Source organism: Primulina huaijiensis, chromosome 7, assembly GCF_012295235.1.
Source record: "Primulina huaijiensis isolate GDHJ02 chromosome 7, ASM1229523v2, whole genome shotgun sequence".
In the NCBI taxonomy this organism is placed as follows: domain Eukaryota; kingdom Viridiplantae; phylum Streptophyta; class Magnoliopsida; order Lamiales; family Gesneriaceae; genus Primulina; species Primulina huaijiensis.
In genome coordinates this window covers 378,684-393,826 of record NC_133312.1, presented here as the reverse complement: position 1 = coordinate 393,826, position 15,143 = coordinate 378,684, and the positions used below count along the sequence as shown (strand labels likewise).

The window sequence follows — 15,143 nt, the reverse complement described above, 5'->3', positions numbered from 1 at the left end:
AATGTAAATAAATAATTTTTCTGGCCTAAAATTTAAAAAAGAAATAGGAATGTGTATTAATGTCCAAATCCAGTTAAGATGGACAATGAATTACAAAAAAACTCCTAAAAAAACATATTAATTTAATTTGCTAATTTAAATTAACAAGAAAATTTAATTAAATAATTTTTTTTTTTTTTTTGTTAGGAAAGAAAGAGGAATGTGTATTAATGTCCAAATTCATTTAAGATGGACAATGAATTGCAAAAAAAACTTTTAAGATAACCTATTAATTTGTTTGCTAACTTAAATTAAATTAAATAAATGAACAAAGACAAATAAGAAAATTCACAAATGAAAGTGGTATATACGTACGTATGTTAGATTGGTCAAATTGAAGGGTAAAGGGTAGTTTAGGCAAATAGATTCCTTCCTACTCTTGTTGCTGACTTTTATTGTTCCGCAATCGTTTTCCAAGAACTTCGTGTCACCATTTTTGCGCTGGTCCCCTAACAATCCTAACGGCTGCACCTAATCCCTTGCTCAAACGGGATTTGGGCTCCAGCGCAAGTATTGCCAAAGTTCTTTTTTTCTTCTGGGATCCTCTGTTACTGTTCACGAGACGAGAAACATCTTACAGGGTCTAACTGAACGTTTCATTCCAAGAAAACAGAGGTACGATAATCTTCATTCACAATCTCCCACTTTTATGTCGATATATGCTGAAATTTGACACACGTATATATTTGCTTGGCCCATAAATGTGAGTGTTTTATTTTTGGTGGGAACATTTATTCAGTTTTTTGCCGGAAAATGTAAATTTTGTGAAGGATCTTGATTCCCCTTTTCGTCCTTATATTTGAAACGGATGTTGGGGTCGAATCAAGGAAGATTGTTGATGATAATATAAAGTCTCGATCAACTGAAGAGGCAAAGCAAATGTCTTGCGTGATACTGGTACATCATGCATTGTGCGTTGTATTTTAACACACTACAGAAACTGTAACATTCCCACGTTTATTTTGCTTTTTGAATCTGGTTTGGTTTCTCTACTGACACTGTCCTTTATAAAACAGTAAAATAAGGAACTCCTGTTCTTGGTCTTAGTTACTTGTATGGCGTTGCTGCTATTATTGTTTCTTCCTCTGATTTTTTTTATGTTGGCCGCTATATATTCATGTGCCAAGAGCCCTTTTTTTCAATGTAATTGGTTGTGAATTTATGATCTTATCCTAGTGAAACTGAATTATGATTAATGATTTAAAGTACGAAATAAGAATGGGATTCTTGACAGGACTTCATAATCTTGCTTGGTGGCCTGTCATGACACCGGACACGACGGCCCCAAGCTATTGGTTGAACTGGAGGTTTTTACTCTGTGCAACATGGATCCTAATTGCTATGGTGTGTTCTGCACTTTTGATATGGAGATATGAAGGCACTAAAAATTCGAAAAGCAGAACAAGTGGTGAGACACAGGAAGCAGCAGGATGTTTGTACAAGGGTGAAGCTTGGGGAATGTGTTTGAAAACAATCCATCCCATTTGGCTACTTGGCTACCGAATTGTTGCTTTCTGCTCAATGCTTGCATTAATTCTTGCCGATTCCTTCATCCACAGTGCTCACATATTTTACTTTTATACTGAGTAAGGATTCTTTATTTGTTTGTTTGAACATGTTCTCTCGCTGGGAACCCTGATTTTCAGTAGCATTCCATGTTTTTGGCTTGACTTCTATTGGTTAGTTGTCTCCTAGATTCCAATACTTGCATTAAGAAAATATAATTCCTCTCTGATTGAAGGAATCTTTGGATGAATTCATGCCAATGTGTTTCTTGACACAGCTCCTTATGCTATCCTTCTTGCCTAGCTTCTTTTTCATCTTTTGGTACCTTTGTTTTTTTGTGTTGCTATTTCACTCCTTTCTCATAAGAATGAACAAACTAAATGCTCCAATAAGGCGTGATATTGTGATATATGTGCGTGTGTGTGTGTGTGTGGTTGGAGCATATCTTGTCTCACTGCTTTTTTGTTAAACAGGTGGACTTTTACTCTAGTCACCATCTATTTTGGGGTATGCTACTCATTGCTGAAATCTGCATCTATACGCCTCTAAATTTTACGTTCCATGTGGATGTGTCAGTATTGCTCTTTTAAATTTTCGACAAGTATCAAGAAAGTCATTGAATTCCATTATATATTTTTTTAATTGGTTGTGTCATTTCATTCTTATATGAAGATCAAAAACAGTTTTTTATTTTTTTCAGTTTGCATTTCTGTAGTTAGCATCATTACTCTCCCTTCATGGATGTCTCCATTACTGCCACAAAGTCGACCACGATAAAAATTGCTGTGTTGATTCAGAGGAGCGAGGCTCCTATATAGTACCAAAGCTTGGAGAATATGCAGATGTGCCCAGCATGACCATAAGTTTGAATCAGCACGACGAAGATCGTTGCCAAAGTGCATCTACTTGGGAATACACCTTACAAATAATTTTTCAGGTTCTCCTGCAGTTATATCATACTCTTAATTATTTATTAGAGATCTTATGCTATAATTGTTTTTTTATGTTTAATATTTTTTAGTGGGGGAATTTTGGAATTTAACATTATCTTTTTTCTTTTTTATATTTTATTTTTATTGTTTTTTGTTTTATGGAGCTCTCAGCTTCTTTAATTTTTTTTCATAATTTTTTTTCTAGTTATTCTAGATTGTTATCTAAATTTTTTCATTTAATTAGTTAGAAAAATATATTGTCTACTTATGTGAGCATTTTTCATTTTTGTTGGATAAGTTATCAAACAAATAATTAGTAAATTAATTTAAAATAAATGTGATAATTGCAATTTTGAAGTGATCATACCAAATTAGTTATTCTAAGGTGCTCTGTCTTTATAATATACTAGTGTCCTTCGCATTCGATGCGTGTATACATATTGTATTAAAAAAATTTGGTGTTGGATAATTCTTTTTTGAATTCGAGAGATTATATTAAAATTTAATTTAAAAAGTTTTTTATAATAGATAATTAACTTTAAAATTAAAAAATATTTTATTATTATATGATAGAGAAATAAGATGCAAATTTACTAAAATGAGTTTAGTGACATTTTTATTAAACAAAAAATAGAATGTTTTGTAATTTGAGAAAAAATGTATTTTTGGTTTATAAAAATACAGAACATGACATCAAAGTTAGTTGCTCTAAGTGTCTCAAACTTAATAATATAATGATAATATAGATATAAAAAACAGACCATGACACCAAAGTTAGTTATTCAAGGTGTCTTAAACTTAATAATACAATACATACTTAATAATATAGTATAGATATCAAAAAACAGATCATGACACCAAAGTTAGTTACTTTATGTGTCTCAAACATAATAACATTATATAAATATATACATATATATTTAGTATAGATTCACACAGGAAAATATGGCATCCAATGATTAGCGAGCTGGGAATTAAATTAATGTTAATCTTATTTTATTTTAGTAGAGATTTACCGAGTTGTTTCGGCCTTTTGGGTCATAACTCAATTTATGGTCATAAAAGCACTAACAAGAACTCAAATCTTGGATAAGCACTGAATATTTAGCCAGTATAATCAAAGATGCATCACCAAGTGTGACTGAAGACCTGTAATAGGTATATTAGGACATAAGACTGGACAAAACATGGATTAGTTGAGTGAACTATTGAATTTTGTCATCACCATGTTGTATATATATTTTTTTACTAGTTCTTATTATTCCTCATTTCACTTTTGTTATAGATGTGTGCTGGGGCTGTCGCACTAACAGATTCTGTCTTCTGGCTCGTACTTTACCCATTTTTTACTGCCAAAGATTTCAGATTAAGTTTTGTAAGTATAAAGATTTCAATTTTATCGGCTCAGCTATAATATTGTTTGAATTTAGTGATTTTGTTACCTTCAAGTTTTAACTATGCTACGTATGGTATTTTGCTAATTCCACTAAACTAAGCGCTAGGGCTCACATGAACTTATTCAAGCTGTAATATTATACTAAAGTTCGGTCATATAGGTAGTCTGACTACTCAGTCGAATGGTCAATTGTGAGCCTAAACTTCGCTTGAATAGAAATTTCTGAGCTGCCATTTAGATTTAAATGAAATCAATATTGATACTTAACATAAACATCACTTTAACTAAAAGAGTGTGTCTTGAGATCAAACGGCTTCACAAGCACTCGAGTTCGGCTCGGATCATGATTTGGGCAGTTCAAAGTCACTCTCCTCAAATTTACCTCTGTCTGCATTTGATTACAGAACACATGTTAGAGTTAAATGCATGCAACACATTATTCCTTCGATATCCTCATCGATTCAACACCTTCATATTGCTTGATTTTGCAGCTGGTTTTTTGTATGCATTCTGTCAACGCTGTTTTCCTCCTTGGTGAAACAATTTTAAACAGCCTGGTAATCTAGTAATTGCTAAATTCTCAAGTATCTTTCAGTTAATCCTGAACTTGCAGAATCATCAACCATTATTTTACAGCGGTTCCCCTTCTTCCGAATGGCATATTTCCTTCTATGGACATGTGCATTCGTTGTTTTCCAGTGGACCATCCATGCTTTTGTTCCCATGAGGTATGCATATGATTCCTCCAAACTTCTCCGGGATTACACATGATTAATTTTTTCACTCATTGTGAATTACCGCCAACAGGTGGCCTTATCCTTTTCTTGAATTGTCATCTCCATATGCTTCCATATGGTAAGCTTTATATCTTTACTTGGTTATGCTTCTGGTAAGTGGAAGCTGTCGATCTAACAGAGCTATGAGTTTGTATTCTTGATCTCCTTTCTAACATATTTCACTTAAAATATCCTTCGCAGGTACTTGTCTGTGGGGCTGTTACATCTTCCTTGTTTTGGGATTTTTACTCTTATATTTAAGATAAAAAACTGCTGCTTATCGAGATAAGGGAGGACCTTCTATCAAATAAATAAATGCAAGCTAACACGCTGTGCTTTCGACATGTTAGGAATAACAGGTTTGCTACGTTTTTATTGAAATTCCACGAGATACTGATTGTGATGGGCGGAATTACAAGTTTGTATGTATGTCATTTGAAACCGCTGAAAGTCGAATAGTAACAAATTTTCTATATATAATGGGGTTGGCATGACATTCAAAGATGAGGGGACTGTTTGTACTGCAAAGATACAAGTCTGAATTTTCTTTGAAAGTGTAAATGGCTACATCACCATCTGTCTTTATATTAAAATGTAAAAGAGGAGAAATGCCAACCATGGGAATTGGAGGAGCACTCCAAATTTAACTCATCAATATGGGTTATCAGTGGATTTGCTTAAGGTCAATGCAATAAATTGAAATCCAGGACTTTTTGTGTGAGTAATAATGGGACAAATGTTCACTTCGTGGCTCTCAGTTTGGTATATAAACCTTCAAAACATTAGTGTATCTGTTGACTTTTGAACGATTAGTGCAATGATAACGATAATTTCATTGTGCTATGTGAGAATTGATGTGGGGTAATCAAGAAATATTGCACGTGAAAATTTTAAAAGATTTGAATTATATTATTGAAATTGTTATAGCTTTTGGTATTAAAATGAATATTACTTTAAATAATTTAAAAGATTTGAATTATATTATAGAAATTATTTATAGCATTTGGTTTTAATATAATAATAATAATAATAATAATAATAATAATAATAATAATAATTGAAGTGGGGTTGTTTAATCAATGTCTTGTTTCTTTGCATGAACTTATATTTGTAATATATTAATTAAAACACGATATATATTGTAAGATGACTAAAAATTGTTAGTTTTGTTATGTTGGTATACTTGCAACTAAAAGCATCCAAATTATTCAAATTTGATGTTTTTTTTATTATTAAAAAATTATAGCCAACTAGCTGACATATTGTGATAAATTTGTTGACTGTTCCCATTTGTTTAACGATCTTTTGATTTTCCGCCAAAACGAGTTTCACATTCGATGGTTGCCGCCTGCTGACGGAACGCATAAGAATTTATGGGGAGAAAGAAATATGATTTGGTAATTCGATTCAACAATTAAAAAAAATAAAAAATGAAAGAAAGAAAAATTAGGTACGCAATAAACTTTTGACGAAGAAATTTGGTGAGAAAACAAAAGTTTCCAATATGCCAAAAAATAATAATAATACTGGAAAATGTTATATTTATTGAAGTGAAAGTAAGCTCGTACCGAATATGAATTCGAAAACATTTTTTAATCGATGAATCCACCAACAAGAAGTGTAGGTTGGTGGGTTCTGCACTACTTCCCGCTAAAATAAGACCCATTTATTAAATCACATGTGAATCAATCTCCCTAACTATAAGTATAGCTGCACAATACCAAGATTTAGCCTGTGTTCTTAATTGGTAAAAACCATCTCTCTCCACACCAGAATTTCTTGCAGCCTATTTTGGATCTCTTTGAACGGTAAAGATCTCAACTTTCTCTGTATATCTGGCAGCTATTACGTTCTTGATTTACATTTGGTATTTTGGTTTAACTGGTGGATCCTGATTCGATCTGTTTTTACGTTAAGTTTTTTGATTCTGATCTGGGAATGCGGCTCTGGGCTCGGCTCATTTTTTTTTTCTTTTTTAAATTGTGTTGAATGAGAAAATCAGATTGAGAAGCAATGGCAAGAAAGAAGATTAGAGAGTATGATTCCAAGAGGCTGTTGAAAGAACATTTCAAGAGGATTTCTGGGTCTGGTTTGGACATCAAATCTGCTCAAGTCGGTTCCATTTTTGGTCTTCCTATTTCTTTGATCTATTTTCATCCATTTTTGTAATTATCGGATGTCAAGTATTTGATGTTTCTGGCAAAATCGATTTGTTTGAGTTGAAGAAATAGTAAGGTCTTGTCTGATATTTGGAGGGACGTACCTAAATCTTCATTTTTCTTTCTGCTCAAATTGGATGATATTTATAGATTAGCTATCTGACTAATCGGCTAATCCGGGGTTCTGCTATCGACCTTAAATGAAAATATCCGAAAACTTTGTGCATAATTTTATTGAAGTTCAAAATTTTGTCCCAAGTTTTCTACATTTTAGTGCATTTGGAAGCTGGATGGACGTTCCGATTGGTGGTGGTTCAGTCTGCGTTGAGGTGCAAAACTTTCATATGAAAAAACGCATCTTGAAAATTTCCATTTGACTTGTGTCTATCTATTGATGATATAGGTGAATTTTTATCCATTGCTTAAATTGTTCTGGATATACCTTGATTTAACTCAATTATGCTACTGAAATATTCAGATCCATGAGTTTTATTGGCATCCGCTTATTAGTGTATATAATCTTGTGAGAACAGGTGCAGAACCATAATTTTTTTCAGTTGGGCAGAGATCTAAATTGCAAGAGATTCGAAATTCACAATTAGTTTTGCGAATTTATGTTCCATGATCTAATTGCAATATTTGTTTGTGATGGTTTAGGTCACCGAATCTACTGATTTCAATGAACTGGTAAACAAGGAGCCATGGCTCTCATCGACAAAACTGGTTGTCAAACCAGATATGTTATTCGGGAAGCGTGGCAAAAGTGGTCTTGTCGCATTGAACCTGGATGTGGCTGGAGTTGCCGCATTTGTAAAAGAAAAGATTGGGAAAGAGGTACTTTCAATATGCTTTCACATTATTTCTTGTGTTATATCGAACACTCTTCTTTCACGCCATATCTTCCATGCCACGGAAAAATTATTCATATAATTATATAGTATACGTACTTACCTATGCTTTGGCATGTTTCATTTGAAAGCAGGTAGAGATGGGAGGATGCAAAGGGCCAATTACAACATTCATTGTAGAACCGTTTGTTCCTCATAATGAGGAATTTTATGTGAATATAGTCTCCGAAAGGCTGGGTTGTAGTGTAAGCTTCTCTGAGTGTGGAGGAATTGAAATTGAAGAGAACTGGGACAAGGTACTGGGAATTCTTTTTTGTTACATGTTTTAGCAAAAAAATGTTGTACCCATCCTTTATTTTTAGTAGTTAAATTTCCTTTAAATCTAACCAACGTTTACGGTATATTTTGTACTCCAGGTGAAGACTATATTTGTTCCAACGGGCACGTCTTTCACATCAGAGTCATGTGCTCCACTTGTGGCAACTCTTCCCTTGGAGGTAATTTCTCTCTCTCTTTTGTTTGAATTTATGTATCTATCTTCTCAGTTTGGTGAATTGCCATTTGCTCCTATTGGTAATTAGAAATTATATATGTGATACAGATTAAAGGTGTGATTGAGGAGTTCATCAAAGTGGTCTATGCTTTATTTTTAGGTAATTTTAAGATTCTCGACAATAAAATTTTAACGTGAAAGATATGAAGTCATCAATATTCTCTTGGTTTCAAGCCTTGCGGCAAGGATTTGAGATATTTTTTTGGCTTAGATTTGGACTTCACTTTTCTTGAGATGAATCCTTTTACCTTGGTTGATGGAAAGCCTTATCCTTTGGATATGAGAGGGGAGCTTGATGATACAGCTGCTTTCAAGAACTTTAAAAAGTAGACTTATTTTTCTTTCATCAATCTTCTTCTATTTTTTAGGCTTAACATCACCTATAAGAATCCCATGCTAATATTAGATGGTTTTTACAAAATCTTGACCTTACAGATGGGGAAATATTGAATTTCCAATGCCGTTTGGAAGAGTTATGAGCCCTACAGAAAGCTTTATTCATGGACTTGATGAAAAGGTGATTAAAAATGCATCTACTCTCCTTTTCAACTCCTTGTGAATCTTGTTAATTAAGGATACAATAGACATTGAGAATGCAACAAATTGTGTGATATAATGAATGCCGAGTCTGTATGTTAATAATCTGCGGTAAAGGCTTATTTATTTCTCTTATCATTTCTCCTTCAGACTAGTGCATCTCTGAAGTTCACAGTCTTGAACCTGAAAGGACGAATCTGGACTATGGTTGCTGGAGGAGGCGCTAGTGTTATCTATGCAGATACCGTATGTGTTCCTCATTCTTGGTCCTTTTTTATACTCTTGAAACAGTTTGTCGTAAAATTAATCATATTCGGATTTAGGTTGGTGATCTTGGCTTCGCCTCTGAGCTCGGGAATTATGCAGAATACAGTGGTGCTCCCAATGAAGAGGAAGTCTTGCAGTATGCCAGAGTTGTAATTGATGTGAGGATTGTACCTTGCCTATTTTCTTTCTTTAGTCCTCAAGATCTTGGTTGATGGCGATCTGAGAAAATCTACGTAGAAAGCACTGAAATACACTTTTTTCATATACTTCAGCCAACATATTGACTAGTGAATTATTTACAGTGTGCAACTGCCGATCCTGATGGTCAGAAACGAGCCCTTGTGATAGGTGGTGGGATCGCCAATTTCACTGATGTCGCTGCCACGTTTAATGGCATCATTCGAGCTCTGAAAGAAAAGGTACTGAAACTTCAGCATCCATTTGTTATTCTATCTCCACACCAGATGCTCAAGTCCTAACATTATTGCTCCTGTTATAGGAATCAAAACTTAAGGCGGCACGGATGAGTCTGTATGTTCGAAGGGGTGGTCCGAATTACCAGAAAGGTCTTGCCAGGATGAGAACTCTCGGAGAAGAAATCGGCATTCCTATCGAGGTCTATGGACCTGAGGCAACCATGACCGGTATATGCAAACAGGCCATTGAATGTATCACTGCAGCTGCCTGAACTTTGAATTCATTGTTTATTGCTTTGATTGTAGGAATAAATATTTGAAATTTGTGTGTTTTTTAAACGTGACATAAATGAGGCAGTAGCCCTTTTAATGAAGTCTCCGAGATTCCAAATTAATGAATCAGATTATTTAGGTGAAATATTTTTTTTTTATATTTTTTATGTTTTAGATATTAATGAATAGTTTATTGTGAGTTACAACCAGTGGAGATTGTGGTAGACTAGAGAGTATACCGCTTTTCCAAGGCACGACAATTCGCTGGGCATGGGGATTCGTTTTTTGAGTTAAGTTTTAGGCATTCAAGAAAATTATTTGGACAATTCTAAAAATAATAATTATTTTGATTTTAATTTATTAAACCTTTTACTTTCAATTCTAAGTCAAAAAACTTATAAGATGTTAATATTAAACTTCATATTATTCTATAATTATCATGTTATTTTTATTATTACATATATAATCATTTTTTCATATATCTCTTATGATACTATAATTTATTACTTAATTGAAAATTGCACTAAAATTATTTAAAAAAAAAATATAGAGAGAAAATTAAAAAGATAAAAATTTAAAAGTAGTATAAAGATGAATTATTTGATAAAATTAATATAAGAGTTACATTTTATTTTTGGCGTGATATAAATTACTATTTTCAATGTATATTATGATAATTCATTAACTATTAATTATATATTCGGTTGAATAAATATAAAATTTTGATATTTCATTTTTATTTTTGCGGAAATTAGAATTTTATATACATATCATTATCGAGTTTTTGGATTTATAATGATAAGGAGGTTATTGTTTATCTTTTCACAATTGAAAAACAAAGTCAATAATCCACAATTTTATAGATATATAAAATTTAGATTATCCTCATTCAAAAAAATATATAGATTACCCTTGACAAATCAAAATGGAATTATATTTTAACTAAGTTTATATATTAATCATCAAACGAAAATAAATGTTATTTGAACTCTGAGCATTATTTGATTTCTCATTATATTTTAGAAAAAATATATTTTCAAAACACACACGTCTTTTCAGTTCTAATCACTGAATGTAAATATAAAGTGAGTCTTTTGATTCACCCCCAAAAAATTGAACTAGCTTTTAGTCATTTTTTATCTCAATAATAATATTTAGTGCCTAAATTTATACATTTCATTTCATCTAACGCTGTCCGCCTGTCCCCATCTGTCTGATGCTTTGGACTCTTGCAGGATTTGTCTTTCTGCCAAATATCAGTGTGTGTCATACCCGTTATGTGTGTCACAACTATATAGTGGATGCTTCTAATCTTTAGTGGATATGTTGTGATTTGTCAACAATAATCACATAGTTGAAGCTGATTTCTGAATAATAATGAGCATGGAATTCCCAAGCTAGGATTCCCAAATCTCAAGGCTTCTGAAATTTCAGGTCTGTTATCTGTTTTTGCAGCTTCAAGAAAATTCCCTACATTTTATTGGTTTTACCCCGCCTTGTTTTTATTTATTAAAGACTCTGTTTTTTGGTTCAGGATTGCACTTTTTTCCATCCGGGTTTTCGTTTTTCACCATGTTTTAAATCATAGCTGACAATTTGAGTCGAGGTTGTTCGGAGGTTAAATTGGGAAGAGTTAGCATTTCTCTATACGGTAGTGATGGGCTTGCTTTATGGGGTTCGGGTTATTGTGGGCACCTTTTTTGCTGAGGTGTTTGGATAATAATAATTCAATGAGTGGAGGATGCGTATCGTTATGAAAATGGCTTATTCTTGAGGCCAAATCAAAAGTTTGCAGAGAAGGTGAAATCAGTGGAGATTATAGAGAAAGGAATGGTTGATTTATGTGACCCGAAGATTATACATCGTGATGTCAAAGCAGCCAACATTTTGTTGGATGAGGACTTTGAGGCCGTTGTTGGAGACTCTGGACTGGCAAAGCTTTTAGACCATCTTGAGGATTCTCATGTGACAACAGCAGTTCGTGGAACTGTTGGCCACATTGCTCCGGAGTACCTGTCAACAGGTCAGTCATCCGAAAAAACAGATGTTTTGGGGTTTGGAATCTTGCTTCTTGAGTTGATAACCGGCCTGAAGGCTGTAGACTTTGGGCGGGTTACTAATCAGAAAGGAGTGATGCTGGATTGGGTATGTTTCCTCTCCAACCCTCCTTTCATTGGCAAAATAAGTGTGAATCAATGAATCGTAGAACAGCAAAAATTTTAATTTTCAGAAAATTTATGTCTTGTTTGAGATGAGACTACTGTTATTCGACCTTACGTTTGATCCTAGTAACATCAGTAAAAGGAACTGAATGAAATTATGTGAAGAGATTAGCTTGTTCACAAAAACAACCAAGAAATCTCGATGTATGCCCTTGTCAACTTTGTTGTATCTGTCCCTGGCTATAGCATCTGCGTTTTACGAGCCTTTTCTTTTTGTATTTTCAAAACTCAGTCAAAATTAATTCAATTCTAGGTAAAGAAGCTCCATGAGGAAGGGAAGCTAAACCTTATGGTGGACAGAGATTTAGAAAACCATTTTGACAGAATGGAGTTGGACGAAATTGCTCAAGTAGCCCTCCTTTGTACTCGATTAAATCCATCTCATCGTCCCAAGATGTCGGAAGTATTGAGAATGTTAAAGGCGATGGTTTAGCTAAAAAATGGGAGCAGTCACAAAATTTCGAGACTCCAAGGTATCGTTCATCTGAGTGTCGTTCTCAAAGATATTCTGATTTCATCGAGGCATCAGCACTTGTGGTTGAGGCTATAGAACTCTCTAATAGAATTCCATACTTTTGTTCTACTTCTTTCTATGTATTGTTTAGTGTATTACATGCAAAAAAAGGTTAAGAAAATTTTGTTAAAGGTTTCGTTTCTTTTTGTTCATGTGAAGCGTTTGAATGATTTTGCTCCACTGTACATGCAACACACAGGAAAAAATAAAAATATGACACCTCTATATGCACGTCTACATACAGATAACGTTCGAGAGAAACAGAAGAGGAAAGCATGAGATGTTAAATTAAAAGCTCTTATTCAACACACAGAAACAACACTAAAAGAAATTTAGCCGAGTCCACAGTGACTAGCCGGTTTGATGGGAGTAAAACCTCTTGAATCAGAATGATCCCCCATGCAAGCTGGTGTTGAATTGGATGTTTTCGCTCACTCCATTTCTCCCTAGCTTGTCAGGATCATTCCATCACATTCTTGCTAGCTGGCCGTATTGACTTTGATCCTGAGCTAGCTTTGGGTAGTAGGAACAATAGATGGTGATCATCTTGATAATTTGTGGATACATACATAGTTGAAGTTGGGGCCGAATAAAGAGACGTGTCTTTTCAGATTACGAAAATCATTCAAGATATATATGATGTATAATAAATTATGCTCTCTCTTTTCTTTTTTTGCCTTTTAACAATTTCTAAATCCTTTGTATATATATTAGATCATTATCCACTATTTCCTCTTTTCCACCATTCAAGTTGCTCACCTGGATCTACTCTGATTTGGACTGCCCATTAAATTAATTGCGCAATAATTAACGAGATGAGAAGAAATTATTCTTAAGAAAGTTTTGCCTTTCTGGGAACATATATACAACTTAAAATTCAAGAATTGAGTTATCGTACAGTTAAACAATATAAAGCATTCTATGGTTGACTACACGTGCATACTTTTATCATGTATTGCATGCTTTTGATATCAGTCATGAATCCCACTAATTATTCATACGAATCACCAACTTTTCCCCCACAAATCAACTAATCTTCCATTATTCATGATATATATAAATTGATTCAAATATCTGCATAAGTTCACGTACATTACTCTATAAAATTTAGTCAGTACCGATCGGAACAACTTTTAGATATGAATCTTACTTTTAAAAGAAACCCTTAAGTCATAACGTACATTCATATTATTTTAGATTTATAACAACTTTTTTGAATCAAATCAATATTTAAAGACAATATGAAAGCTAAAAAATACTAATCAAATTAATCAGTTATTTTTTTTATTGATTGATAGCATAATAAATTCATTCAATATCTCTTGTGGCATGGTCGTTTTGCACTTACTATTGTAAAAAGAAGATCAATAATAACTAACAAGAACTTATAAACAAAGTGAGCGGTTGAGAAATATTTATCTATTTTTTTAAATTAATTCACTATAAAAATTCTATGAGTCGGACAATAGGTTTTTATATTGGTCCAAATTACAATAAAAATTCTATGAGCCCGGGAAAAATTAAATTTATATCGAGAAAAAAAAATTATCAAGCGACCTAGAACTAATAAGTATTGTAAATAATTTTATCTAGAAGCCCATGAATTTTTAAAAAGTTTATACTGAGAACATGAAAAATAAATTGTTGTGATAGGGAAAAAAAAAAAAGATTCAGGAACAATAAATTTATATTAGATCAATTTACTCTACTGTATATTAAGTATTTAAAAAAAAAAAAAAAAAATTATGGACAGTGAAAAAAATAGGCCCGAGTCGAAGATGGAAACCCAAAATGGTATGGGTCAGCCCACTTATTAATATAAATGTCCATTGACGGAGAGCTGTGTACAATGTTATCCTCCACTCCAAATTCAACTATATAATTTTGGTTAGCTTTTGAGCTACATATTTATTTTATATTTTCAAAAAACATTACCCGATGTCACATTCTAGCCACATTAGTTCTAATTCAACTCATTTTCCAATTTTTCTTTCGGAATTCTAAATATATTTCATGATTTTATGATCATTACAATATAGAATTTACTAGATCTTATATGCACCACACATCTCACGTCTTTTTTTTTTATTTTTCATATATATAATTAATATGTAATTTTGTTTTTCTTTTTTCACAATCAGAAATTATAATTAATTGGTAATGTAAGATATAGTTTGTAGCATACATGTACGCGAGAACTTTTAAGTTTTTGTTTTGTTTTTAAAAAAAATATAAAATACAATTAAAGATTCAAAATGAAATGTCACTCCCTATTAGCTACCGATTCAATCCATATTTTGTTTAGCAATGTAAAAGAAAAGTATTCAAAATTCATATTTTTACAACAACACCATATATAAAAATATACATATAATCATTCTAGCTGGTATATCCAAATATTTAATTATATATTTGTTTTGGATATATATATAATTTAAAGGATGAATAAATGGGAATATAATTCCAAGCCTCCACGATTATGCTGATAATTATATCAAATATCAATTGATACGATCCAAGTTGATTATTATTATTATTATTATTGTATAAATGCGTCTTGGACTACAATATAAAATAATATCACTTTCTCCTAAAATGGTTAAGAATCTTGTTCACCTTTTGACTACGAACTCGCCACATTCACGACTAATTATTTTTTAAAAATATATACCGATATAAAATTTAATTTTACCAAAATTATATAT

General features: G+C 32.6%; 2 protein-coding genes and 1 pseudogene across 5 annotated transcripts; all 3 read left to right on the top strand.

The window, feature by feature from the left end:
* Nucleotides 1-392: 392 nt before the first annotated feature.
* Nucleotides 393-5,078, top strand: LOC140980219 (uncharacterized). Of its 3 annotated transcripts, XM_073445935.1 has the most exons (10): nucleotides 393-654; nucleotides 810-936; nucleotides 1,274-1,625; nucleotides 2,019-2,052; nucleotides 2,261-2,482; nucleotides 3,763-3,852; nucleotides 4,365-4,430; nucleotides 4,510-4,601; nucleotides 4,681-4,728; nucleotides 4,851-5,078. In XM_073445935.1, exons 3-10 carry the CDS (start codon nucleotides 1,303-1,305, stop codon nucleotides 4,936-4,938), a joined length of 963 nt encoding a protein of 320 aa, XP_073302036.1. In that variant the 5' UTR covers nucleotides 393-654; nucleotides 810-936; nucleotides 1,274-1,302; the 3' UTR covers nucleotides 4,939-5,078. The 3 variants fall into 3 exon arrangements, with proteins under 3 accessions (XP_073302036.1, XP_073302035.1, XP_073302037.1); XM_073445934.1 differs by lacking the exon at nucleotides 810-936 and having other exon boundaries at nucleotides 394-654; XM_073445936.1 differs by lacking the exons at nucleotides 393-654; nucleotides 810-936 and adding an exon at nucleotides 981-1,182.
* A 1,145-nt stretch (nucleotides 5,079-6,223) lies between these two features.
* On the top strand, nucleotides 6,224-9,847 carry LOC140981511 (ATP-citrate synthase alpha chain protein 1). Of its 2 annotated transcripts, XM_073447932.1 has the most exons (12): nucleotides 6,224-6,457; nucleotides 6,652-6,761; nucleotides 7,466-7,642; nucleotides 7,791-7,952; nucleotides 8,073-8,153; nucleotides 8,258-8,309; nucleotides 8,421-8,535; nucleotides 8,645-8,726; nucleotides 8,897-8,992; nucleotides 9,070-9,171; nucleotides 9,316-9,432; nucleotides 9,513-9,847. In XM_073447932.1, the coding sequence occupies exons 2-12, from the start codon at nucleotides 6,663-6,665 to the stop codon at nucleotides 9,699-9,701; spliced, it is 1,272 nt and encodes a 423-aa protein (XP_073304033.1). In that variant the 5' UTR covers nucleotides 6,224-6,457; nucleotides 6,652-6,662; the 3' UTR covers nucleotides 9,702-9,847. The 2 variants fall into 2 exon arrangements, with proteins under 2 accessions (XP_073304033.1, XP_073304032.1); XM_073447931.1 differs by lacking the exons at nucleotides 6,224-6,457; nucleotides 6,652-6,761 and adding an exon at nucleotides 6,792-7,137.
* A 1,038-nt stretch (nucleotides 9,848-10,885) lies between these two features.
* On the top strand, nucleotides 10,886-12,580 carry LOC140981225 (protein NSP-INTERACTING KINASE 3-like; annotated as a pseudogene).
* Nucleotides 12,581-15,143: the final 2,563 nt, after the last annotated feature.

Excerpts from the sequence above, each read along its gene's own strand:
- LOC140981511 (XM_073447931.1), top strand. The coding sequence starts at position 7,009 with ATGAAAATATCCGAAAACTTTGTGCATAATTTTATTGAAGTTCAAAAT. Across the intron at positions 8,154-8,257 it reads TGGCAACTCTTCCCTTGGAG|ATTAAAGGTGTGATTGAGGA; the intron begins GTAATTTCTCTC and ends TATGTGATACAG. Across the intron at positions 8,310-8,420 it reads GGTCTATGCTTTATTTTTAG|ATTTGGACTTCACTTTTCTT; the intron begins GTAATTTTAAGA and ends TTTTTGGCTTAG.
- LOC140980219 (XM_073445935.1), top strand. The coding sequence starts at position 1,303 with ATGACACCGGACACGACGGCCCCAAGCTATTGGTTGAACTGGAGGTTT. Across the intron at positions 2,053-2,260 it reads TAGTCACCATCTATTTTGGG|TTAGCATCATTACTCTCCCT; the intron begins GTATGCTACTCA and ends GCATTTCTGTAG. Across the intron at positions 2,483-3,762 it reads CCTTACAAATAATTTTTCAG|ATGTGTGCTGGGGCTGTCGC; the intron begins GTTCTCCTGCAG and ends CTTTTGTTATAG.